A 26,737-nucleotide genomic window follows, 5' to 3' on the forward strand; every position below is an offset into this window, starting at 1 on the left:
TATGACTGTGATCAAAAACCATTCAGCTTGCAGTAAACAGAGCAAATGGCGTGTGTTCTTTAAATAGAATAATGTTAAGGAGGTTGAAGGAGGCGGTGATAATGTGAATGCCCAAAATGATGTGATATGAGAGTGTAAAATAAACAAACCTTCTGTCAGAGATTGGAACATATGGTCAATTTATATATCTTTTCACACCATTTTTTTTCCACAAAAATGACATGTTGCATTGTGCAGAAACCAGAGGATTACCTTTATCTCTTGCCATCAGAGATATTTGAAAGCTATATCTTTGGTACAGGGAGTCAGCAGTGAGGCAAGACTATTTGTGGGTGCACCCTTTCATTAAATAACATCCTTGCATTGCAATTTTAATGTTTTTTATAGACACCTCATGTGATAGTTGGATTGGTAGATGATGGAATTTGTCAAACTTGTGAGCAGGCAACACTTGACATTCAAATCTGAATGCAATAGTGGAAAAGTGATGGTATTCAAGAATTTCACTAGCAATTGGTATAGCTGTAGTCCACAGTCAATAACTGAATGCCCAAGGCCAAGAAAACAAAACAAACTAAACACCAACTCATCAGCTGCTGTCATTGTAATGGGCATCGCTTGCCATTTTGTTGGATTAGAACTGCAAAATGTTTCAATTCCAAAATTTAAAAAAAAAAGCATTTTAACAGCCTGCAAACCCAAAGCAAACAAAAGAGTCAAGAGTCAAGAGTCAAGAGTCAATTTAATTGTCATTTGGACCCCTGGAGGTCCAAACGAAATGCCGTTTCTGCAGCCATACATTACACACAAATAGACCCCAGACACAACATAATTACATTTAACATAAACATCCATCACATAGCTGTGATGGAAGGCCAAATAAACTTATCTCTCCACTGCACTCTCCCCCCCCCCCGATGTCAGAGTCAAAGTCATAGCCCCCGGCTGGCGATGGCGATTGTCCCGCGGCCATTAAAGCCACGCCGGTGGGTGCGAGGTCGCACACCGGGTCTTGGTGTTGGAGCCCCCGGCGTGCGCTCGCAGAGTCCGCGGCCATTCCAGCCGCGCGGGGCAGTGATGTAGGCCCCGCTCCTGGAGCTCTTCGACCCCGCAACTCGGGCGGGAGAAGTCGCCGTTGCAGGAGCCCTGAAAAGCGGTCTCCCTCCAGGGAGCCGTGGGCTCCCGGTGCCGTCGTCCACAGACCCGCGTTGCAGCAGCCTCCGACTCTCCGGTAGCAGCAGCAGCAGCAGCGGCAGCAGCAGTGCTCCTCCACCGCTCCACCCGCTCCGGACTCGGCCAGCTCCGCGACGGCAACGGTGAGTCGACACCTGAGTCCCCGGCTTCTTCCTGTTGGAGGCCGCTCCTCGTTGCGGCCTCAACGACACCTGAGACCCGACGAGAAAAGGTCGGGTCTCCAGTGCAGGAGAGATTCAAAAAGTTTCCCCACCCCACCCCCGCCCCCCCACACACACACCCCAACATAAAATAACAAAAACTACATAAAAACACAGACAAAAAATAATAAAAACGCGGACAGGCTGCAGAGGCCGCTGCTGGCCAGAGCCGCGCCGCCTACCGGCAAAAGCAAACTGCAGTGACAATTCAAATTGAGGAGCACTTCACAGTTTGGAGATTCAGTCAGATAAAGAGGAACTGAGATTGGGTAGTATCCATTCCATAAGCAGTAACTGCTATGACAGGCAATATTTTGATTGAAGATGTCGATTAACAACAAACTCACTGGCAAACTAAAAATTGTAAGAAAGTGCAGAGAGTTGTAGATGTAGCCCATTGCAGGGACCGGGTTCACAAGGACCGGGTTCCCCACCATTGGATCCATCTACACTTCACGCAGCTTCAGAAAAGCAACCAACATAATCAAAGACTTGTCCCATTCCGGTCATTCTCTCTTCTCCCTGCTACCATGGGGCTGAAGATACGGATGCATGATAGCACACATTGCCAGACCCAGCAACAGTTTCTCTCCCTCCATTATCAGGATTCTGAATGGTTCTGTCCGATACCCACATGCCCCATTGAGGACATTACACTTTGTCTAAGGAACCTATCCACTACTATGCTGGGAAATATATTCTGTACTCTGGATTTTACCCTTTGCTCTATCTATTGTACTTGGGATTGAACTGATTGTATATGTGTATGGTATATCTGATCTGTTTGCATAGCATCTAAAAATATGTTTTTCACTGTATCTTAGTACGTGGCAATAATAAACCCAAACTATATGCAAATTGATACTCCCATAGATTGATAAACAGTCAAGAAGCTTATTCCAGCAATTTCCGTCATATATCATAGACCCAGAAACCACCATCAAAATGAAAACATACCGGAGAGGCTTAGACATTGTGGCAAATTAAATAAACATTGTAATAAAATTGACTTTTCTACACTTTTCAGTTTGAATAAAATGCCAGACTTTATCTTTTATGAAGTGATAAGAAAACACATAGAAAATAATAATTGGATTTGGCAGAATCAGCATGGAAACATAACAGGGAGATCATGTTGAAGGAATATATTAGAATTTTTGTGGGGTTGTAATTTGAAATAGTAAGATTAAACGAGAACTTACCAGTTTGAAGATTGATCTTTATTTTATGAGGAGTAACATTGAGGGATTACGTGAAGACCCCGTCCAGTATGCCAGCGTGTCAATCTTCAAAGCAGCGGTGTGAAATCACAGTAAACAGTTGTTGAACTGAACATAGTAAGATAAGAGAACCATAATACCAGTTGAACTTTATGATAGAGGGCTGGGAGCGGAGGGCATGTAATCCCTCAACGTTACTCCTCATAAAGATCAAACTTCAAACTGGTAAGTTCTTGTTTAATCTTACTATTTTACTTCGGAGTCACGTGAGTGACTACGTTAAGATTTTAAAGCTCTGTGATTTCATGCCGTGGAACCGAGTCCAGGCGTCATACACTGCATCAGTAGGCCAATGATGAGTGAACATTAAGGATGCATTCAGACATGACATAGATATAGACATGTTGATACTATTAATGAATAATAGTGGCAATAGTAACCTCCCTCAACCTGGAGGAAGTATGAACCATACCTAACATAGAGTTGGCAAATACCCCCTGATCTGGCAATAGGTTTATTCTGAATATTTGGGCAAATCAATAGTTTGACCATCCTGCAACTGCTAGGTTGTGGTCCATCCCTGCTGCTGAGGTATAGCGGTCCTGGTGGAGTGAGACTCAATGTCAATGTACACTCCTGTATATGCCAGACCCATATAACCATCTGGAGAAGGTTCGTAGTGATTCCTTCTAACAAGATTTTATGTAACTAATAATATTGCTGTCAGTCTATAAGGCTCTTAGGAACCTTGACACACTGGTGTAAATGCGTGATCACACATAACCCAAGGTCCATGGGATATGCAACTCTAGTTTGGTCTTGTGTCCCTGTCTAATCTGCTTGATTAATCATAAACAAAACATGTTATTATGGCCCGCAGATATGATCATCCTAACCAGTGTAGCAATGACTGGACCCATAGCGCTGTACTCAGTGCCATGGCGTAATCACTAGTACGTGAGTATGACCATGGGCAGGGATGTTGCTGGTGCCCATCGTTGAAGTGACGTAGTACAATGTAAACAACCCATATCTCTGCGTCACTAAACCTGGGAGGTTTTAAGCTGACGATACCTTCATTCTCTGGATATCAGAGGGTGAGACCGGACAGAGTGGTTTATGTACTCATCAGCCAAAGGATTAGGAGGTACTTAAGGCACAGTAATGGAATAGTAACTTAATGTTATAATAGCATAAAACTTAATTTTAATGTGTCAGTCATCCGTGCCGAGTTAACGTAAGGAAGCATAAACAATGCTTCCCATCTCCTATGCAGATTGCTGCTATTTAGTGCTATCCTTGAAATCTGTAGTGAGCACTCTTAACACTTATGGTTTGACAACCCAAGCCGCAGAAACGATCTCTCAGAGTCTGTATGTCTATGATTGATTATATCATGCAGAGGATGGTTTCAACATCACAACTGAACCAGCATCTTTTTATCTGGAATTAACCATGTAAGGTTTTATGTTCATTCTTCGCCTCAGCAGGAGCCATGGGTATATAACCCAGGCAGGCACTATGAAACCCGAAAGCGGGAATCTTGTTGAATTTTGCAAAACCCGTCTATTGAGGCCAAATAGAGGAAGACATAAAAGAACATTCCTTCCTAGTGTAGCGAGAATGCACCCTTCGCCACTGTATGCCTCGTTCACTGTTGATTGAAACTGGATGCAAGCAACTCAATAGTTAGTGTTCTATCAATCCACATTGTCATTAAATACTTTGTGATCACACATTCATTCTGTGTTGTCATTGATTTTGCATAATAATACACAAGTGCTAAATGCGGTTTGGTAAAACTATCACCGGATACTTTGATTTGATTGTACCTTTGTGATTAACATATACCACCACCAAAGTGTATCACCTTGGACTTGTGCATGCCGTATATGCATATCCACACACCCTTGCACAGAATGCACCTGGTGTCCATTGGCAGTTGATACCATGACTGAACACTTGATAACTCATGCTAATCCCATCTGCCTCCATAACTAGAGATGGTATTAGTAAATTACCCATCTTTGGGCAATAGCATCAGTTTGGAAATGACTGAAGATTTACGGATAAGAGGTTTTTGTGGAGCAAAGCTGTCCATCATTGTGACTTTGATTGTTTCAGCTAAAAATAGCAGAGGTCTAATTTTTTGTCTCAGAGCTGATCCCAGACCAATACATGGATGATTGTATCCCAACAATCAATAGTTTCAGTTGGTATCAACTTAATTTAAATTTAACTGGACGGGTGAGAACCAATTCCTCAAATATAGCTATGTGGCTGATAAGGCTAATTTAGTAAAATACAGTATGTTCAATTTCATCCAGGTGGGCCATGCTAATTATTTGTTAGCTCTGTGCAGCCGAAGCACTGATAGTAGTGATTTGGTAAATAATCTGGAAACTGGAGTTAGCCCATCGTAACGCTCTGAGTGAATCGTTGCCTCATCCAGTTAAATTTCAAATATCTTCAACCCTGTGAGAGGAAATGATCACATGGAAGTTATTCAGAAAAGTCTATACTGCACATGCGGGTTGAGGCTGTTGACAATGATCAGTCCACATCCCATTCTTGTGAGCTTTGTCTTGAAAGGCAACTCCAACCATACCTGTGTGCAGTATAAACTAATCTAGTGTTATCCCAAACCAGTGTAAATATTCAAACCAGTTTAATATTATCAACTTGTATCCGAGACAGGAGACATCATCAATGAGGTTCCATACCTTTATCCGAATTGGAGGAATTATGCAACCCGACCAGGAGCTGCCTCAAACATGTGTGCATGATTTTACATCTGCTCCTGGAGGTAGAGGAGCTCACGTACGGGGTTGGCGCATCTTCCAACGAAGGCCGTTCTGGGCTGTGGTCTAAAAAAAAAAACCTTTGTCCTGGTTGTACGGCCTTCAAGCTTTCACCAGCTTCAGTTCATCGTGGTTTGCTGGTGGGTGCATAGGGGTGCTGCCGTCGAAGATGTGAGGTCTTGCATGATGATGTGGCCTTCCTGAACCCGACGGCCACTCGTCAAGCTCCTGCTGCTGGTAGTGTTGTTCCTGCACCCCCTGCACACTTGTGGTTTCTTCAGCCAAACCCCTGTCTTCAGAGTCAGCCCAGAAGTGAATCCTAATGAACCCCTCTGTCGAGGGGGTTGCATTATGCAGCCCTATGGGCGTCCCAGGACCCCCTGGTGACTAGGCTCCATATACCGGAGCATGTCACATTGGAGCTTCTGATCCATCAACCGCTCCATGCGGGATATGCAATCACTGTTGCTCCCACCGGCGTCCATTCCTGTAACATATTCTCACAAAATAGCACAAAACGACCTTCGAGTAAGGAATTTACCTGCATGTCCTTTTAAAACCTTCTGCTGCAGGGCAACGCTCCTCCGGAGCCTGGTCTCGTGGTCGTGGTTTGTTACAGCTGGGGTTCCTCTGTAGTCCTTGTAGAAACACTTCCATTGCGGGTTATTTCTCCCCCGAGCTTTTACTCCGCGGTCCCTTATAACAGGGCTTCTCCACGGTGTTCTCCAGTTGGGTCTTTCTTTCCCCCCCCATCTGGGTATCCCCGCAGTAACTGCAGCCAGGATATCCCCGTGGTCCCTATCAAAGGGATAGCCATGATTACAAAGTCGGGGGGGGGGGGGGGTATCCTGCTTCTTCGGGGGCGGTGGGGGGGGGGGTATATGAAGCCGCTGGTTTAACTGCCAGTGGCACAGTACTTACTGCCGTCCGCTCCTCGCATCCCGCAGTCTACGGAGCGGTTCTCAGGTCGCCAGCGGCTCAAAGGTGAATTTGCCGCCGTTCGCTACCCGCATTCCGCGGTTCCGTGCACCTAGGTCCGTGGGCGGGATTCCCCATGCCCGGGGTTCCCTGAAGTCCGAGACTGGGGTTTCCCCTCCGTCCCGACTTAGCCCTGGACTTTCAGCAGGACCTCTAAATAGAGGTTCCTGCAAGAAGATTTTAAAACCTGAACGTATTTAAAAAAACTTACCTCAGGTTTGTTGCTGGCAGGAGAATCACGTTCACCCTGCCAGTCGTCACACAATGCGATAGCCGATATGACACACGTGCGTACTGGACGGGGTCTTCACGTAGTCACTCACGTGACTCCGAAGTAAAATAGTCATACAGCGTGGAAACAGGCCCATCATCCCAACTTGCCCACACCGATTAACGTGTCCCATCAACACCTGCCTGCGTTTGGCTGCCCATATAGAAACATAGAAACATAGAAATTAGGGGCAGGAGTAGGCCATTCGGCCCTTCGAGCCTGCACCGCCATTTAATATGATCATGGCTGATCATCCAACTCAGTATCCCGTACCTGCCTTCTCTCCATACCCCCTGATCCCCTTAGCCACAAGGGCCACATCTAACTCCCTCTTAAATATAGCCAATGAACTGGCCTCAACTACCCTCTGTGGCAGAGAGTTCCAGAGATTCACCACTCTCCCTCTAAACCTATACATGAACCTGTGTAAATGTTTCTTAAATGTTTCGTCACAATAGAGTAGCAAAGGAAGAACCAAGAGAGTCAAGTGTTTGGATTTTCAGCCCTTCGTTTAGACGTCATATGAATGATTATTAAATACAGTAAAAATAATGGGAATGGCAGGTAATGTACTGGCATGGACAGTGAACTGATTAATGGAGAGAAAACAGACAGTAGGTACAAATGGGACATTTTTGTGCTGGAATGTTATGACCGATAGGCTCTTGTATATCGTATATTTGGGCTTCTTGTATATTGAGAGTCGTGACAAATACTGAAAAGTGGCGCTGAAGTAAATTATCAACCATGACCTATTGAATTCAAAAGCATGTATGAGGAGCTGGCAGGTAACCACTACTTTAAAAGATTGTGTTTTAAGATTATTTATTTTAACAGAAGCAGCACTGGGTGGCACAGTGGCGCAGCTAGTAGAGCCATTGTCTCAGCACCAGAGAACCGAGTTTAGTCAATAGACAATAGACAATAGGTACAGGAGTAGGCCATTCGGCCCTTCGAGTCAGCACCACCATTCAATGTCATCATGGCTGATCATCCCCAATTAGTACCCTGTTCCTGCCTTCTCCCCATATCCCCTGACCGCTATTTTAAAGAGCCCTATCTACCTCTCTCTAGAAAGCATCCAGAAAACCCGCCTCCACCACCCTCTGAGGAAGAGAATTCCACAGACTCACCACTCTCTGTGAGAAAAAGTGTTTCCTCATCTCCGTTCTAAATGGCTTACTCCTTATTCTTAAACTGTGGCCCCTGGTTCTGGACTCCCCCAACATCGGGAACACGTTTCCTGCCTCTAGCATGTCCAAACTCTTAACAATCTTATATGTTTCAATGAGATTCCCTCATCCTTCTAAACTCCAGACTTGGCACCATTTAGATAGTAATCTGCCTTCCTGTTTTTGCTACCAAAGTGGATAACCTCACATTTATCTACATTAAACTTCATCTGCCATGCATCTGCCCACTCTCCCAACCTGACCTACCTTGCACTCATTGTGGAGTTTGCACGTTCTCCATTTAACCACATGGATATCATTCAGGTGCTCTGGTTTCCTCCCACATCCCAAAGACTTGTGGGTTTGTAGGTTAATTGACTTCTGTAAACATAAGATGATAAAGTGGGATTTAAGAACTAATGTGAACAGGTTTTTGGTGGCCAATGTGGACTCAGTGGGCCAAAGAGCCTGTCTCCACAAGGCAGCTCTAAACTAAAGTAAATATGTTTTTGCAAGCTTGCGCTTCAATTGGCAACCAAGGTCTTGTTGCTCCATGCCTCAATGAATGAATTAACAATAGTATCACTCAGCTACAGCAACTAGATGAGTTCAGATGAACCCACAATACATTATAGACACCAATTAAAAATATAATTATCTTTCATCAAAACAAATGCCTTAATATTCTCAGCCTCCTGAGCATGCCAAGCTCACACAATTGGGGAACAGATGTCATGGTAGAGATATGAACCACCAGGAGACATTTGGTAGAAATTAGTAGTAATATCTGAGGTGTTTATGTCGACCAAGGGAATAATTGAGGAACTGATAGAGCCAAGGGAGTATTGAGCGATAGAGGAACCTTGATGTACATGTCCAAAGATTCTTGAAAGTGGCAACACAGGTAGTTTATGTGATTAATAAGGCAAATAAGTCCTTCATTGGTCTAGGCATGGACTACAAAAGCACAGAGATTATGCTCCAACTTTATAAAACATTAGTCAGACCTCAGCTGGAGTATCATGTGCATTTCTGATTACCACATGAAAGGAAAGATGTGATAGTGCATAGAGGGTGCAGTATAGATTCACATGGATGTTGTCTAGAATAGAGTATTTCAGTAATGACGAAAGACTAGAGAGGCTGTGTTTCCTGGTGCGGGAGTAGATTACAAGGGCACATGTTTGTGATGTGGTAGAGACAGGGTGGACTGCAGGAAATATTTCCCAATATCCAAAGTAGATAAAACTGGACATTGATTTAGAGTCAGTGGTAAGATATTTAAAAGGAATCTGATGGGAACCTTTTTCACCCAGAGAGGGTGAGCACCTGGAATTTATTTCCCCAGAGAGTAGCAGAAACAAACACACAGAGCCCATTTAAGAATTGTCTATACAAGTGTACCTGAAAGGCTTTAAAGGCAATAAGCTAAAGGGCCGGAAAATGTGATTAAGATGGGTGGATGCAATAGAGTGTTAGATATGTAGAGAGTTAGATTTTGCTCTTAGGGCTAAGGGAATCAAGGGATATGGGGAGAAAGCAGTAACGGGGTACTGATTTTGGATGATCAGCCATGATGATCATATTGATTGGTGGTGCTGGTTCGAAGAACCAAATGGCCTACTCCTGCACCTATTTTATATGTTTCTATGTCAACTGTCAGCAGAGATGTGGTGGACAAAACGGCCTTTCATGCTTTCATGCTGTATCCCTCTATCATCTCTGGAAGTTGAACCAAGTTTGTACCACCCGATTACAATGTAGTTCAAGTTGAATCTGATACAAACCTCAGAACCATGCAAATGCAGATCCAAATCATCTAAAAATTGATTCAATACTAAAATCTGTAAAGTGATCTGGAAACGTACTAAAAACCTGCCTAATATATTTATACAAAGAACAAACTGCAGGAGGTATTGAGTGGGCCATGCTGGGAAATCATCAGATGATATTTAGGATCAGGACCTTTCTTCAGGCCAATAGAGCAGATTGGAGATAGCTGGTAAAAAAAAGAGGTGAGAGGAAAGAGTGGTACAACAATTGACAAGTGTTTGAGAAGGAACTGCAAAATTGAAGGTAGACAAAAATACTGGAGAAACTCAGCGGGTGAGGCAGCATCTATAGAGCGAAGGAAATAGGCAACATTTTGGGTCGAAATCCTTCTTCAGACTGATGTGAGGTTGGGGGGGGGGTGGGAAGAAAAAAGGAAGAGGAGGAGCTAGTGGGCTGAGGGAGATCTGAGAAGGGGAGGAGAAAGTAGGGACTATCTGAAATTAGAGAAGTCAATGTTCATACCGCTGGTCATTTTCAAACTGCCCAAGCTAAATATGAGGTGCTGCTCCTCCAATTTACGGTGGTTCTCACTCTGGCCATGGAGGAGGCCCAGGACAGAAAGGTCGGACTCGGAATGGGAAGGGGAGTTGAAGTGCTGAGCCACCAGGAGATCAGGTTGGTTAATGCGAACCGAGCAGAGGTGTTCGGCGAAGCGATCGCCAAGCCTACGCTTGGTCTCACCGATATAGAGCAGCTGACATCTAGAGCAGCGGATGCAATAGATGAGGTTGGAGGAGGTGCAGGTGAACCTCTGCCTCACCTGGAAAGACTGCTTGGGTCCTTGAATGGAGTCAAAGGAGGAGGTAAAGCGACAAGTGTAGCATTTCTTGCAGTTGCAAGGGAAAGTGCCCGGAGAGTGTGAGGTTTGGGTGGGAAGGGACGAATTGACCAGGTAGTTACAGAGGGAACGGTCTCTGCAGAAAGCAGACAGGGGAAGAGATGGGAAGATGTGGCAAATGGTGGGATCACGTTGGAGGTGGCGTAAATGTCGGAGGATTATTTGTTCTATGTGACGGCTGGTAGGGTGGAAGGTGAGGACAAGGGGGACTCTGCCCTCGTTACGAGTGGGGGGGATGGGGAGTGAGAGCAGAGTCTCAGGGTATAGAAGAGACCCTGGTGAGAGCCTCATCTATAGTAGAAGAGGGGAACCCCCGTTCACTGAAGAATGAGGACATCTCCGATGCCCTGGTGTGGAACAAGATAAATGCTTGATTTGTAAGGGTGACAAAGGTTATGAGCAGAAGGCAGGAGAATGGGACTGAGAGAGAAAAGTAGGTCAGCCATGATTGAATGGCAGAGTCAGCTTGATGGGCCAAAGGAGCTAATTTTGCTCCTATAAGTTATGAACCTGATTCTTTGAGTGATACCACACTGACACAGATTCTACGGCTCAAGTTGTGGTTACAAACCACGATGCCCATCTGTGCCAATCCCATTTGTCTGCATTCAGCTCATATCCCTTCCCTATCTATGTAGCTGATAGCCCTTCCCCAATGGAGCATTTAAGACCTGATAATCTTCAGCTATGTTATCATTCTACTTTCTTTCTTATCAGCAATAGTCTGTATCAATTCATTTTATTTGGTTTAAAAAAAAACAAATGCCAATATTTCTCCTGCTAGATTAATCAGATTTGACTAATAATTAGCTCAATGACATATTTATGCTCATCTTAATTATGTTTTGCAATATTTTATTTGCAATGAAATATGCTAAGGAACTTATCAGTCAGTACTCAGCACTTTGTCTTCCATGCATTATAACTAGTATTAGGTGGGTTAAACCGTTACTGGCATTGAACATCTGCCCTTGTTTCAAGGCTAGCAAAACAATTAGTGCAGCAATGACTGAGCTTTTCTTTACACACTCAGCTTTTATTTACAACTGAGCTTTTATTTTCTCTCTCTCCTTTGTCATATCATACTATGTTTGCATATTCTGTTGTGCTGCCACAAGTAAGAATTTCATTGTTCTATCTGGACAAATGACAATAAAACACTCTTGTTCTTGTCTCTCTTGACTAATTTATATCTATAAATGTTTTAAAATGTTTGACTGTCAAAAAGTCAAAAGGATTGTTTTAAGATGGATTTGTCAGGTAAACTATCCCAAAATACTTCTGATTAAATTTGCATTATTGCACAGTTTTGTGGGAGGAAGAGAAATTGGAATTTTAATGCTGCCTGGGACTCCAATATGAGATCGACATCACATTTATAAACAAAGCTTGTAATACGGGCTGATGGGTCCATAAGATCTGTAAATACACAATAAAGTTGCATCTGTGTTTTTATGTTGTGGGAAAATGATTCCCAACACATAGTTTAACAATATAATCTGTTGCTTCAGTAGGTCATTGAAGAAGCAGTTATAGAAAAGCAGTTTATTGATGGAGCAGAAAGATCACTTGGGGCTTGAGAACCAAGTCGTATTATTTACATATTATTTGTGGATTAATGTATCATCATTCATCAATTTTGTAAACTGCAAATGTTATTATTAGTTGATAAGTGAGGCTTTCTGGTCCAAGAACAGGACTCACGCATTAATCATAAGCACCAGCATTGCCACCAAATTAACAATTCTTTGTTGTGATGGTAACCATGAAGTAATTTGCTAACAATATCTAATTTATAGTTTAAAAGCTCAGAAGGGGATCTTAACTTCCTTTGGCATTGAAAACAACTGTTAAAATCAAGTGAGATTTTTGAAGCCTGGAGCAACATCCTGACAGACAGTTAAAGCATTACTGCATGGTAATCAAGAAGAGGAACTGAGGCACCAAGGAATTACTGAAGATCGACACAAAATCTGGAGTAACTCAGCGGGACAGGAGGCATCTCTGGAGAGAAGGAATGGGCAGCATTTTTGGTCAAGACCCTTCTTTGATCTGCCTTTCCCATTGAGTTACTCCAGCATTTTGTCTCTATCTTCGGTTTAAACCTTCCTTCTGATACTGTCACCATTTATAAAGTTTAATATATCACCATTCAACAATTATGTAAAAGGTACAACTCTGTGCCATCCACACCTATCACTACTGTGAACGATCTTCCTTTCACTCAGAATTGGAGGCTACACCTCCTCCTAGCCAACCCCCTCATCCAGCATCAGAACTCTCTCCACTGATGCCTTGACTAACCCAACAGCAGTTTCCTCGCGTGTACCTCAACTGTCCTCAAGCCTGTCACAGGTCAAAAAGGCAATGCACCTCCTAGTTTCATATCCATAGTTTTCAAACAAGAACTTCTGTGAATCAACTGAACATCGTGAGCGAGTGGAAACAAATAAGGGTGAGGGATTTGCAGAGAGATGCTGGTGGGAGAAGGAATATTGAATTCTGCTAGTAGCTAATAATATCTAATACTGAATAGAACAGACAACCTATAGTGCTGTGATACTGAGATATGCTCATAATCAAATGCAATACAATGTATTAACCATTAATCCATGCACTGATGTAACAATAAAGACTTTCAATCTAAGATTCCCCAACTGTGTATATTAATCTGCAGCACAGTACTTTTTAGTATACAGTTGAGAATTTCCCTCGTCTTAGCACAAGATGCGTGCAAATTCCTCAGATGCCAGTTAGTAGATCTGATCATTTTCGTTATCTTCTTGAACTCCAATTAGTATTCTGGTTCTGCATGATGGTGACAACTCTAAACCGAGCCACATGTAAGTATCATTTGCACTTGACTTCACTGAATTGCATCATTGAGATAAAGACTGACATGAATGAACCATCAAGAAAATCACATTTAAAAAACTTTTACATCTATCCATGGGTGCAGGAAGTTATGAAAGTGGATAAGAGTAGTAGGTTCTATCCTACTACTTTTTTTCGGAGAGAGTTAGATATAGCTCTTAGGGCTAATGGGACCAAAGGAGAAAGCAGGAATGGGTTACTGATTTTGGATGATCAAAATATGATGATCACATTGAATGGTGGTACTGGCTCAAAGGGCCAAATAGACAATGGACAATAGACAATAGGTGCAGGAGTAGGCTATCCGGCCTTCGAGCTAGCACCACCATTCAATGTGATCATGGCTGATCATCTACAATCAGTACCCCATTCCTGCCTTCTCCCCATATCCCCTGACTCTACTATCTTTCAGAGCCCTATCTAGCTCTCTCTTGAAAGTATCCAGAGAACCAGCCTCCACTGCCCTCTGAGGCAGAGAATTCCACAGACTCACAACTCTCTGTGTGAAAAAGTGTTTCCTCATCTCCGTTCTAAATGGCTTACCCCTTATTCTCAAACTGCGACCCCTAGTTCTGGACTCCCCCAACATCGGGAACATGTTTCCTGCCTCTAGCAGGGCCTACTCCTGCACCTATTTTCTATGTTTGTATGTTGAAGTAAACCAAGAGCTTGCATAACAAAGGGATGTGTATTTGAGACATTTTTTGGTCTCAGTTATCCTCACTCCAGGGCAGCGACTACATTTCTAAACCATTAGCGTTGTATAGAATGATCAAAGGTACACCACAATGTGATGTGGGTTAATTCACCAGTGCCAAAGCCAATTTGATAATCCTTCCTTTCTTTAATCCACCATGCAGGTATTTATATATTCATCTTTATCAAATAATTATCTATTTCCGAATGAATCGCTACTTCAGAAGACGCATAAGGCACATTGTCCCATGATCTAATATCGCTCAGTTCATAAACCTTTCTCTACGGTCTCTGCTGCTGACACCAACTTGTTTTGTTTTCTTTTCCAAATTTTATATATGATTTAGGACCTGAAATTATAACTGTTTCTCATTCTACACAAGCAACCTGATCTGCTGTGTTTCCAGCAGCTTATGCTTCTATTTCATTGTCTATCATAGAAACATAGAAAATAGGTGTAGGAGTAGGCCGTTCGGCCCTTCAAGCCAGCACCATAATTCAATTAGATCATGGCTGATCATCCAGAATCAGTACCCAGTTCCTGCTTTCTCCCCATATCCCTTGATTCCATTAGCCCTAAGAGCTATATCTAACTCTCTCTTGAACACGTTCAGTGAATTGGCCTCCCCTGCTATCTGTGGCAGAGAATTCCACAAATTCATAACTCTCTGGCTGAAAAAGTTTTTCCTCAACTCAGTCCCAAATGGCGTACCCCTTATTCTTAACCTGTGACCCCAGCTTCTGGACTCCCCCAACATGGGGAACATTTTTTCCTGCATCTAGCCTGTTCAATCCCTTAAGAATTTGATATTTTTCTCCAAGATTCCCTCTCATCCTTTAAAATTCCAGCCCTGTCGATCCATTCATTCATCATATGTCAGTCCCGCCATCCTGGGAATTAACCTTGTGACCCAACGCTGCACTCCCTCAATAGCAATCATAATCGATTATACGTAGTAATGGAATTGGCATTCCATCCAACTGCACCAATTATCTCTTCAAATATCGCCACAAAAGTCATTGCTGTGCATCTTTGTTTGCAGAAAGCTTTGTGGAATAATTTACATAGAGAAGCAATCAAGCTAAAATCAAATGTATTTCCAGAGCAATAAAACACAAGGAGAATATGAAAGTATCTGGACAGAGTTGAGAAGGATTAAAGAAGCAGGCTTGCTTTATGAATCTTTCCAAGATCAAGACTTAAGAGGCAAGTGTGTTTAATGTACTGGCAACACAATAATTAAATTGTTACTTGCAGTTGCATAACAACCTGTAAGCACAATACACGCAGAATATATAATGAACAGATATTGAATAAATTATTAAGCACAATACTAGTCATAGAATCATACAGCATGGGAATATGTCCTCCCACCAACTTATCCATGCCGAGCAAAATGCCCCATCTACTCTAGTCCCACCTGCCCATGTTTAGCCCATATTCCTCTAACCTATCTTATCCAAGTACCTGTCCAAATGTCTTTGAAATATTGATGGCACCTGCTTCAACAAACTCTTCTCTGGCAGTTTGTTCCATATATCCACCACCCTCCATGTGAAAAAGTTATCCCTCGGTTTCTTTTCCCTCTCAACTTAATCCTATATGCTCTGGTTCTTAATTCTCCATCTCTTGTAAAATACACTGCTATCACCCTGTCTATTCCCCTCATCATTTTATGCGCCTCTGTAATATCACTACTCATTATGATCACTAACACACTACATCTTATGATACAATCATTATGTTTATTTGCTCTTGTCGTGTTCAATAATCTCAGACAATTTTAATGCACCTTCATGAAGCAGTTGACATTGCTTTGCGGAACTAATTATCATCAACTGTTTTGCAACAACAATAGCGGAATCAGGGGATATGGGGCAAAGGCAGGAACGGGGTATTGATTGGGGATGATCAGCCATGATCATATTGAATGGCGGTGCTTGCTTGAAGGGCCGAATGGCCTACTCCTGCACCTATTGTCTATTGTCTATTGTCTATAAGGGTCGGTCATGTGATTTTTTAGTTTAGTTTAGAGATACAGCGTGGAAACAGGTCCTTTGGCCCACCAGGTCTGCACCGACCAGCGATCCTCACACATTAACACTATCCTACACACACCAGGGACAATTTACGCATACACCAAGCCAATTAACCTACATACCTGTATGTCATTGGAGTGTGGGAGAAAACCGAAGATCTCGGAGAAAACCCACGGGGAGAACATACAAACCCCACACAGAAAGCACCCATAGTCGGGATCGAGCCCAGGTCTCCAGCACTGTAAGTGCTGTAAGGCAGCAACACTATTGCTGCGCCAACGTGACCGCCGATGAAACATTATGTTTTACGCCCAACTAGAGTTGGTGATCATAGGTTCGGATGACATGCATTCCTTGCTGTCAAAATTAATTTGTTCGGGTACTTAGTAAAACCACAACGGCTCACTGAGAGTGACACAGCATTTCACCAGCATTAAAAATTCATTCAACAAGAGAAAGTGACAGAGATTAACTGCTACATTCACCTTCTATACTGGAATCAAATGAGGATTCTCTAACTAGGAAATTCAGTGCATTGATCTCAAATAGATTCCCCATTCATGTGATAACTAATGATGTGTTCTCTATTACAATAGTGAAACGCTTAAGTACTTAATCTGGCATTACAATTGTGAGAAAACTTAAATCCCCTCTTGTGCCATTTCTTTTTTTTTGTAAACTCAGTGGGAAGCCTCAGGTTCTGATATAATTATCTACACCAGTCAAAGTTTTCCGGCTCCAAAATATTATTTATTTTCATTGTTTCTGCAACAAAAATAACTGAAAACATATTTTAAGAGATGTTGAGAAGTTTTGTGTTAACATGTGATAACACAATGCACAACAAATGTCTGGGAAATAACAATTGCTGTTATATCACAATGTAGTTATTGCAAAGAATGAGTTGATGTGGATGCTGGGAGTCATTCCCACACAGCACAGGCAGCACGGTAGAGTTGCTGCCTTACAGCACCGGTGACCCGGATTCGAATCTGACTACGGGTGCTGTCTCTATGGAGTGTATTTATTTATTTATTATTATTTTTTTTTTTATTAGAAGCACAATAAGTTACGGTAATACACACCACATATATCTTATTACATTTGTTGTACCCCTTCATTTTTTGAGCTTTACGAAAGATAGAAATAAAAGAAGTAAGGAAAGTGAGAAAGAGTCGTGATAGTGCAAGAAAGTGGTGGGAAAAGAAAGCCCATTAGAAAGAGAGTTAGAGAAGAAAGTTAAGAAATAGACCCTAGAAAAGAAAGAAAGAGAAACAATCGCTCTATAATAAAAAAAACTACACAAAAAGGGATATACCGACCATATTTTTCATCCCCCGTCACCAGATCCTGGCACCATTTATTTTTTAAATTACTGTTGCACCTTATGCTTGTAGTAAGTCCATAAATGCAGACCATGTCTTTTGGAAGTGGCCTGCTTTGCTTGCGAGGAGGAGTTTCATATCTTCCAGGTGTAATGTTTCGAACATGTTTGAAATCCACATTGTTGTTGTTGGTATAGGAGCGTTTTTCCAGAATTTGAGTATAAGCTTTTTTCTCGTTATTAGCCCGTAATTAAATGAATTCTTTTGAAACACGTTTAGTTCAGGGCTACCTTCCATTATTCCAAAGATAATCCATTCTGCTTTTGGTATCAGTTTTATTTTAAATAATTTTGTGAAGATTTCAAATATTTTGTTCCAGAATTTTTGGATTTTTATACAAAAAACAAAAGAGTGCGCTATGGTAGCTTCTTGAGACTGACATTTATCACAAATGGGTGAGACGTTAGGGAAAAGTGTATTTATTTTGTTTTTTGAATAGTATAGTCTATGTAATGTTTTGAATTGAATTAGAGTGTGTCTTACGTTGATCAAGCATTTTTGCACATATAGTAAGTGTTTATCCCAGCTCTCTTTTGAAAATTTTATAGCTAGTTCGTGTTCCCAGTCTCTTCTAATACCGTCAGTTGTAGGTATTTCTACAAGCCAACAGACATACAGAGATATACAGATTAATTGGCTTGGTGTATGTGTAATTGGCTTGTTTTTTGTGTAAATTGGCTTGGTGAATGTGTAAACTGTCCCTAGTGTATGTAGGATAGTGTTAATGCGTGGAGATTGCTGGTTGGTGCGGACTCGGTGGGCTGAAAGGCCTGTTTCCGCGCTGTATCTCTAAACTAAACTAAGTAAAAGCTATGAGCTGTGGCAGTAATCAGCAGGACTAGCCTGGAGTGACCCTGAGGCAAGAAAGTTAATAGTGACTGTGATCTGGAACTTCAGCTGCTGAATTTGAGATCACAGAAGGTCAGAGATCTGTAGGATAAAGAATTCACTTTGAGTATTGTCTCTTTAATTCTCACCGCGAAACAGAATGAGTAAAACCAGGTTGCATGTGAACAAACAAGAATAATTGTTTCTTTTCAGTCAAAAGGTTAAAAAATCTCACTGGAAATGAGTTTCAGGCTCTGCACTATTTATGACATAATCTGGGGAAGTTTTACCACAGGAAATAGTTGCATAAGACTTTAGACTTTCTCTTCGGCCCACTGAGTCCATGCTGACCAGCGATCACCCCATAAATTAATGCTATCCTACACACCTAGGACAATTTACAATTTTACAGAAGCCTATTAACCTACAAACACACACATCTTTGGAGTGTACGAGGAAACTGGAGAACCTGGAGAAAACCCACGCGGTCATAGGGAGAATGTACAAACTCCAAACAGACAACATCCATAATCAGGATCGAACCTGGGTCTCTGGTGCTGTACGTTGAAGACTCTGAAGCCACATTGCTTGATGGTGATCCAATTTGGTATTTTGAATTTGATGCTCACAATATAGTCTCTTCTAAACAGAGAAGCCAAAGGCAGATTGTGAAGCACCCCTATTCTATGTGTAAAAGCAACCCCAAGCTGTCACATAATACTCCACCCACTTCACTCTGACCAATTGTCCATGGCCCTCTGAATGGCACCCAAAAATGTTCACAAAACAGCCCCACTCTATATTGTACCTAATCTCCAATGCACCAGAGAGTTGGTGTTCAAATGGAGAACCTTTCATTAGAACTGTGAAAGTTCTACCAGTACCACTTCCAATGGATTCCACCACAACACATATATTCCCCTCCCATTGCCTTTCAGTATTCCACAATTCCTGGTTTTCTATCTCTAACAGTCACTCATCTTCCATCAATACTTTCTGGTGCAACAACAGAAAATGCATCATCTGCTTATTCATCACAGCCCTTCCCACCATTTTGGCACTCCTTCCAGGCAATGCAACAATTCACTTACACTCTTTCAAATTTAGTATTTTGATGCTCACAATATGGTCTCCTCTTCAACAGTGAAGCCAAATTCAGATTGCAAAGCACCTCTGTTCTGTTAGCAAAAGAGACCCTGATCCTGTCAGGCTTGCACAAACTAGAGAGTACTAGACTAAGTGGGACCCGTTGGGTCCCAGTCACATGGGAGGCCTGGTTCCCCCAAAGCAACCCATTCCCCAACGCAATATTCCACCACTCACCTATTCCCCCAACGCAACCCGTTCCCCCAAATCAATATTCCAACACTCACCCATAGCCCCTATCTGCGCAGGCGCGGCTCATTTCCCCTCATCCCCCAGCATTCCCCCCTCCCCCCTTCCTCTTCATGTGTGGGAGGGGAGGGGGGAGAGGTGTGGGGGTGTGTGTGTGGGGCAGGGGGTGGAGGTGGGGAGGGGGGGGAATTTTGGTGTGGGTGGAGGGCATGTGGGCGATGGGGGGTTGTGGGTGGTGTGGGGTGTGGGGGGGGCGGTGTGGGTAGGGGGGGGTGGTGGAGGAGGATGTGGGGTGTGGGGGGGGGGGGTGTAGGGGAGGGGGGATTGGAGGAGGGGGGATTGGGGGTATGGGGGGGCTGTGGGGAAGGGGGCGTGTGGGGGAGGGTGGTGTGGGGGGGGAAGGGCGGGACCGTGGGGGGAAGGAGAGGTTGGGGAAGAGGAGGGTGGGGAAGGGTATGAAGGGGAGGGGGATGGGGATGGGGAAGGCCGGGGTGGGGGAAGGTGGGGTGTGGGGGAAGGGGGGGTGGGTGAGAGGGGGTGTGGGGGAAGGGGGCTGGAGGAAAGGGTGAGTGCGGGAAGGGGAGCGGGGAAGTGGGGATGGGGGGGGGGGGGGGGATGGGGGGTGTGGGAAGGGGGGGTGGTCACAGGACATGCTGCTCGCACTCTGCTCACACTGCACCTTCAGCTTTCAGCCTCACGCAGCAGCTCCTGGTCCCATTCCAACTTCCATCAGAGGCATCTGGTTCAACTTAACAGCTCTTGGCTCACGCTGCTCTCTCGAGCCAGGAGCTGTTAAGTCCAAAGTTTTTTTGGAATGTATGCGGGATAGTTTTCTAAACAAACATGTAGCGGAACCAACGAGAGAGCAGGCTATTCTAGACTGGGTATTGAGGATGGGTTAGTTAGCAGTCTTGTTGTGCGTGGTGCGTTCGGCAAGAGTGACCACAATATGGTTGAGTTCTTCATTAGGATGGAGAGTGACATAGTTAATTCAGAAACAAGGGTTCTGAACTTCAAGAAAGGTAACTTTGAGGGTATGAGATGTGAATTGGCCAAGATAAACTGGCAATTGATTCTTAAAGGGTTGATGGTGGATATGAAATGGAAGGCATTTAAAGACCGCATGGATGAACTACAACAATTGTTCATCCCAGTTTGGCAATAGAATAAATCAGGGAGGGTAGTGCATCCGTGCATAACAAGGGAAATCATGGATAGTATTAAAACAAAAGTTGAAGCATACAAATTAGCCAGAAAAAGCAGCCTACCAGAGGACTGGGAAACATTCCGAGTCCAGCAGAGGAGGACAAAGGACTTAATTAGGAAAGGGAAAATAGATTATGAAAGCTGAGAACTGCTGTAGATTTGGGAACAACAGCAGCAGGAGATTAGCAAGAGATACGACTGATTGGCTCTAGCCCAAGTGGGAGGAGAGAAGTGAGTCAGAGGGGTGAAAACAGTTGAAAAGTAGAGGCCAAGCACAGGCAGACTTTACTCAGAACTGCTGTGGATTTGGGAGCAACAGCAGCAGGAGATTAGCAAGAGATACGACTGATTGGCTCTAGCCCAAGTGGGAGGGGAAAAGTGAGTCAGAGGGATGAAAACAGTTGAAAAGTAGAGGCCAAGCACAGGCAGACTTTACTCAGAACTGATGTAGATTTGGGAGCAACAGCAGCAGGAGATTAGCAAGAGATACGACTGATTGGCTCTAGCCCAAGTGGGAGGAGAGAAGTGAGTCAGAGGGGTGAAAACAGTTGAAAAGTAGAGGCCAAGCACAGGCAGACTTTACTCAGAACTGCTGTAGATTTGGGAGCAACAGCAGCAGGAGATTAGCAAGAGATACGACTGATTGGCTCTAGCCCAAATGGGAGGAGAGAAGTGAGTCAGTGCCGGGAAAACAGTTGAAAACTGTGGAATTTGGTTCGTAAATTGGCAAATCAGGCAATTTATCAATCAATTTGAGCAAGAGGGCTCTTAGCGAGCGCCAGTGAGTGAGCGGCCTTGTGAGGGAAGTGCCCTGTGAGTAAAGTGTGAGTCTTTGGCTCGATAGTCTTTGGCAAGGAGGCTGAGGAGAGGAGACCACGCAATACGCTTGAGAGGTAGAGACGAAAGAAGGAGATGTCAGGCAAGCTGATTCAGTGCGATGCTTGCAGTATGTGGGAGGTCAAGGACACCGCTGGTGCCTCTGGCTGCTACAAATGCGAGAAGTGCATCCAGGTAGAGCTCCTGAACGGCCGTGTTGGGGAACTGGAGAAGCAAGTGGATGACCTCCGGTTCGTCCGAGAAACTGAGTCGTTCCTCGACAAGTCCTACAGTACGATTGTTACACCTAAGGAACTGGAAGAGAGAAGGTGGGAGACAGTGAGAAAGGGAGGGAAGCATAGAATGCCAATGTCCCCGGGTGGTGTACCTCTTGTAAACAGGGCCATCTGCTTAGAAGCTGTGGGACAGAAGACGTGTTTACACTGAACGGCGGACTGGCTTGCGATGCGAATAGGGCTGTTGAGCCAAAACCAAAAAGGCCTAAGGCAGGCAACGCCATTGTAGTGGGAGACTCCATTGTGAGTGGTACGGACAGGGGTTTCTGCGGCAACAGACGGGATGCGAGGATGGTGTGCTGCCTTCCTGGTGCCAGGAACCAGGATGTCACGGACAGAGTGCAGAAAATCCTCAAGGGCGAAGGTGAACATCCGGAAGTAGTAGTCCATGTCGGCACAAACGATGTCGGAAAGAAGGGGATGAATATTCTGCAGCGTGACTTTAGAGAGCTCGGAAAAATGCTTTAAAGCAGGATCTCCAGGGTTGTTATCACCGGTTTGCTTCCAGTTCCCCGTGGTAGCGAGAGCAGGAACAGGGAGATACGGGACCTGAACGTTTGGTGAGGAACTGGTGCACGGGGCAGGGATTTAGATTCTTAGATCACTGGGATCTGTTTTGGGGTAAGGGGGAACTGTACAAAAGGGACGGATTGCATCTTAACAGATGTGGGACCAGCATTCTGGCAGGCAGGTTTGCCACTGCTACACGGGTGGTTTTTAACTGAATAAGGGGGGTGGGGTGTCGAATGGGATAGTGGAGGATGGAGTTAAAGGGAAAGGGTTTCTTAAATGTGTGAGCGTAGAGACAGAGGGGTGAAAAATGAGGGTAGAAGCAATAGGTAGCAAGGTGAAAAGTAAAAGTGGCAGGCAGACAAAACCAGGGCAAAAATCAAAAAGGGCCACTTTTCAACATAATTGTATAAGGGGCAAGAGTGTTGCAAAAACAAGCCTGAAAGCTTTGTGTCTCAATGCAAGGAGCATTCGTAATAAGGTGGATGAGTTGAATGTGCAGATAGCTATTAATGACTATGATATAGTTGGGATCACGGAGACATGGCTCCAGGGTGACCAAGGCTAGGAGCTGAACATCCAGGGATATTCAATATTCAGGAGGGATAGAGAGAAAGGAAAAGGATGTGGAGTAGCGTTGCTGATTAGAGAGGAGATTAATGCAATGGAAAGGAAGGACATTAGTTTGGAGGATGTGGAATCGGTATGGGTAGAGCTGCGAAACACTAAGGGGCAGAAAACGCTGGTGGGTGTTGTGTACAGGCCACCTAACAGTAGTAGTGAAGTTGGAGATGGTATCAAACAGGAAATTAGAAATGCATGCGACAAAGGCAAAACAGTTATAATGGGTGACTTCAATCTACATATAGATTGGGTGAATCAAATTGGCAGGGGTGCTGAGGAAGAGGATTTCTTGGAATGTATGCGGGATAGTTATCTAAATCAACATGTAGAGGAACCAACGAAAGAGCAGGCTATTTTAGACTGGGTATTGAGTAATGAGGAAGGGTTAGTTAGCAGTCTTGTTGTACGTGCCCCCTTGGGCAAGAGTGACCATAATATGGTTGAGTTCTTCATTAGGATGGAGAGTGACATTGTTAATTCAGAAACAATGGTTCTGAACTTAAAGAAAGGTAACTTTGAGGGTATGAGATGTGAATTGGCCAAGATTGACTGGCAATTAATTCTAAAAGGGTTGACGGTGGATATGCAATGGAAGACATTTAAAGACTGCATGGATGAACTACAAAAATCTTTCATCCCAGTTTGGCAAAAGAATAAATCAGGGAAGGTAGTACATCCCTGGATAACAAGGGAAATCAGGGATAGTATCAAAGCGAAGGATGATGCGTACAAATTAGCCAGAAAAAGCAGCATACAGGAGGACTGGGAGAAATTCAGAGACCAGCAGAGAAGGACAAAGGGCTTAATTAGGAAAGGAAAACTAGATTATGAAAGAAAACTGGCAGGGAACATAAAAACTGACTGCAAAAGTTTTTATAGATATGCGAAAAGAATGAGATTAGTTAAAACAAATGTAGGTCCCTTGCAGTCAGAAACCGGTGAGTTGATCATGGGGAACAAGGATATGGCAGACCAATTGAATAACTACTTTGGTTCCGTCTTCACTAAGGAAGACATAAATAATCTGCCGGAAATAGCAGGGGAACGCGGGTCAAAGGAGTTGGAGGAATTGAGTGAAATCCAGGTTAGCCGGGAAGTGGCATTGGGTAAATTGAATGGATTAAAGGCCGATAAATCCCCAGGGCCAGATAGGCTGCATCCCAGAGTACTTAAGGAAGTAGCCCCAGAAATAGTGGATGTATTAGTAATCGTCTTTCAAAACCCTTTAGATTCTGGAGTAGTTCCTGAGGATTGGCGGGTAGCAAACGTAACCCCACTTTTTAAGAAGGGAGGGAGAGAGAAAACGGGGAATTACAGACCAGTTAGTCTAACATCGGTAGTGGGGAAACTGCTAGAGTCAATTATTAAAGATGGGATACGAGATTAGTATGCAAACTTAAAGGACATGGTATTGGGGGTTCAGTAGAATTCACAGGGAGTGGTGAATCTGTGGAATTCTCTGCCACAGGAAGTAGTTGAGGCCAGTTCATTGGCTATATTTAAGAGGGAGATAGATGTGGCCCTTGTGGTTAAAGGGATCTGGGGGTATGGAGAGAAGGTAGGTACAGGATACTGAGTTGGATGATCAGCCATGATCATATTGAATGGTGGTGCAGGCTTGAAGTGCCGAATGACCTACTCCTGCACCTATTTTCTATGTTTCTATGTCCTAGGCAAGGAATGTCAAATACGAAAGGACATAGCTTTAAGATAAGAGGGAGAAACTTTAAAGGAGATGTGCAAGGCAATATTTTATGTACACAGAGTATGGTAGGTGCATGGAAAATGCGGCCAGAGCTGGTGATGGAAGCAAACGCATCAATAAATTTAAGAGGCATGTAGACGTGCACATGGATATGCTGGGAAATGGAGCGATATGAATCATGTGCCTGCGGAAGGGATTAGTTTAATTTGCATCATGGTCGGCACAGACATTGCGGGCAGAAGGGCCTAATCCTGTATTGAATTATTCTGTAATTAATATACCTCAAGTGATAAAGCTGAACCACAGACTTAGCTTAGCTGTACTTGGATGATTCTTCCACCATCCCATCCCCCAAATTGAGGTACAGGGATTGGCTGAAGGCTCTAACAGGCGTGGACAGCCAACTTGAAGAAAAAATTGTCAGCCATGGTGCCAGCAAGCAAATGGATCTCCCTACAGTAACAAAAGAAACCTAACTCCAATGCATCCACCCGATTGGAATTTATATTTACAGATATTTGGGAAATTATTAAATCGAATCATAAAATGTTTTCTGGCTGATATCGCAGTAGAGATCACAATATCTAGATAAAAATGCTGTCTTAATTATTTCTTTTCAAAAGATTAAATGCATGATAGGTTTTTAATAAGCCTAATTTTCCCGTTTGTTAATTTAAACAGAAGCCTAGATGTTAATAAAAAATATCTATGGTATTAGAATAAACTGTTGCTAAACTGCTGGGCTATGATTAGTACAGCTCAAGGGATTGCTACAATTCAAATGGGAATGAGAGAGACTAGTACAATGAGCAAAACTGAATCAAAATGTATAATCAGAGTTTGTGCTGTGAGTTTAATGAAGGGAACATATTTAAAATCAGACCATAAAGGGAAAGAACTTAACAGAGATATCTTGCAGTAAGATTCGATGTAGGCGTGGCACAGGTTACCTTGATAAACACAGAGCACATGATGGGCAACAAATTTGCTGTAGATGCAATCAATTATATAGCTGATGATTCCAAAGTCAATTACCTATGCCTGGTGGAGGAGGAATGCAGGAGTAAACGTTAATGAAGTTGTGACTAAGGTGGACACAAAATGCTGGAGTAACTCAGCGGGACAGGCATCTCTGGAGACAAGGGGATGGATGATGTTTTGTGTCGAGACCCTACTCAGACCCTCAACCTAAAATGTCACCCATTCCTCTTCAGAGATGAGTCACTCCAGCATTTTGTGTCTATCTTCGGTGTTTAACCAGCATCTGCAGTTCCATCCTACACATTGTGACTAAGGTCTGCTTACTGAACCAAGAACACCTTTTGTGCCATCAAGCATCTTTTGAAGCACCCATCCTCCATCAATGATCTTTCAATTTAAGGAGTTTCACTTTCATGGATCACCCACGGATCATGCATCGGCTCAGCAATCTGATCCTTAAGGCACACATCTATCTACAGAATGTTGCCATATCGGAGAGATGCCATCTAGCTAGGATCCCTCACCCCTTCACTTTTGGCGTACAAGGCATTTTGGCAAAGTATTTCTCTTCAAAGCTGCCCGATGAAGACTTTGTCACTACAGAGAATGGTTGGCTACTACACTGTAGCAGGACTCTGTGGCTCTGCCTGAGCAGGGAGATTATAAACCAGGGTGACCCACTTCCAATGGAGATGGAAATCTACATCAATTCAATCAGAATACATAATTCAACCTATCAACCATCATCCCATCCTCTGCAGAGGGAATTCTGCCACCGCGCAACAGAAAGGAAGGCACAACTCCCCTATTATTGAGATAGCTCCTTAGGATTAGCTTCTTTGTCCTTAATGGACACAACAATTGAACAAATGCTCTGCCCTGATGCTTTGTACTTGGCCTCACCCATGCTCATCAACCAAAATCCCAATGTCCA

At 43.5% G+C, this 26,737-nt stretch overlaps 1 protein-coding gene across 7 annotated transcripts in view; it reads right to left on the reverse strand.

The window, feature by feature from the left end:
• Positions 1-26,737, reverse strand: part of sntg1 (syntrophin, gamma 1) — a 533,638-nt gene that overhangs the window by 328,744 nt on the left and 178,157 nt on the right. The window contains exon 1 of one of the 7 annotated variants that reach the window (XM_055634099.1): positions 8,104-8,218. The exons of the other annotated variants lie outside the window; for them this stretch is intronic. Coding sequence (XP_055490074.1) covers positions 8,104-8,156 — 53 coding nt within the window. The 5' untranslated portion in view covers positions 8,157-8,218. Of the gene's footprint in view, positions 1-8,103; positions 8,219-26,737 lie in introns of those variants that run through there. 7 annotated transcript variants of the gene reach the window in all.

The sequence above is a fragment of the Leucoraja erinacea genome, chromosome 4 (genome assembly GCF_028641065.1).
Source record: "Leucoraja erinacea ecotype New England chromosome 4, Leri_hhj_1, whole genome shotgun sequence".
In the NCBI taxonomy this organism is placed as follows: domain Eukaryota; kingdom Metazoa; phylum Chordata; class Chondrichthyes; order Rajiformes; family Rajidae; genus Leucoraja; species Leucoraja erinaceus.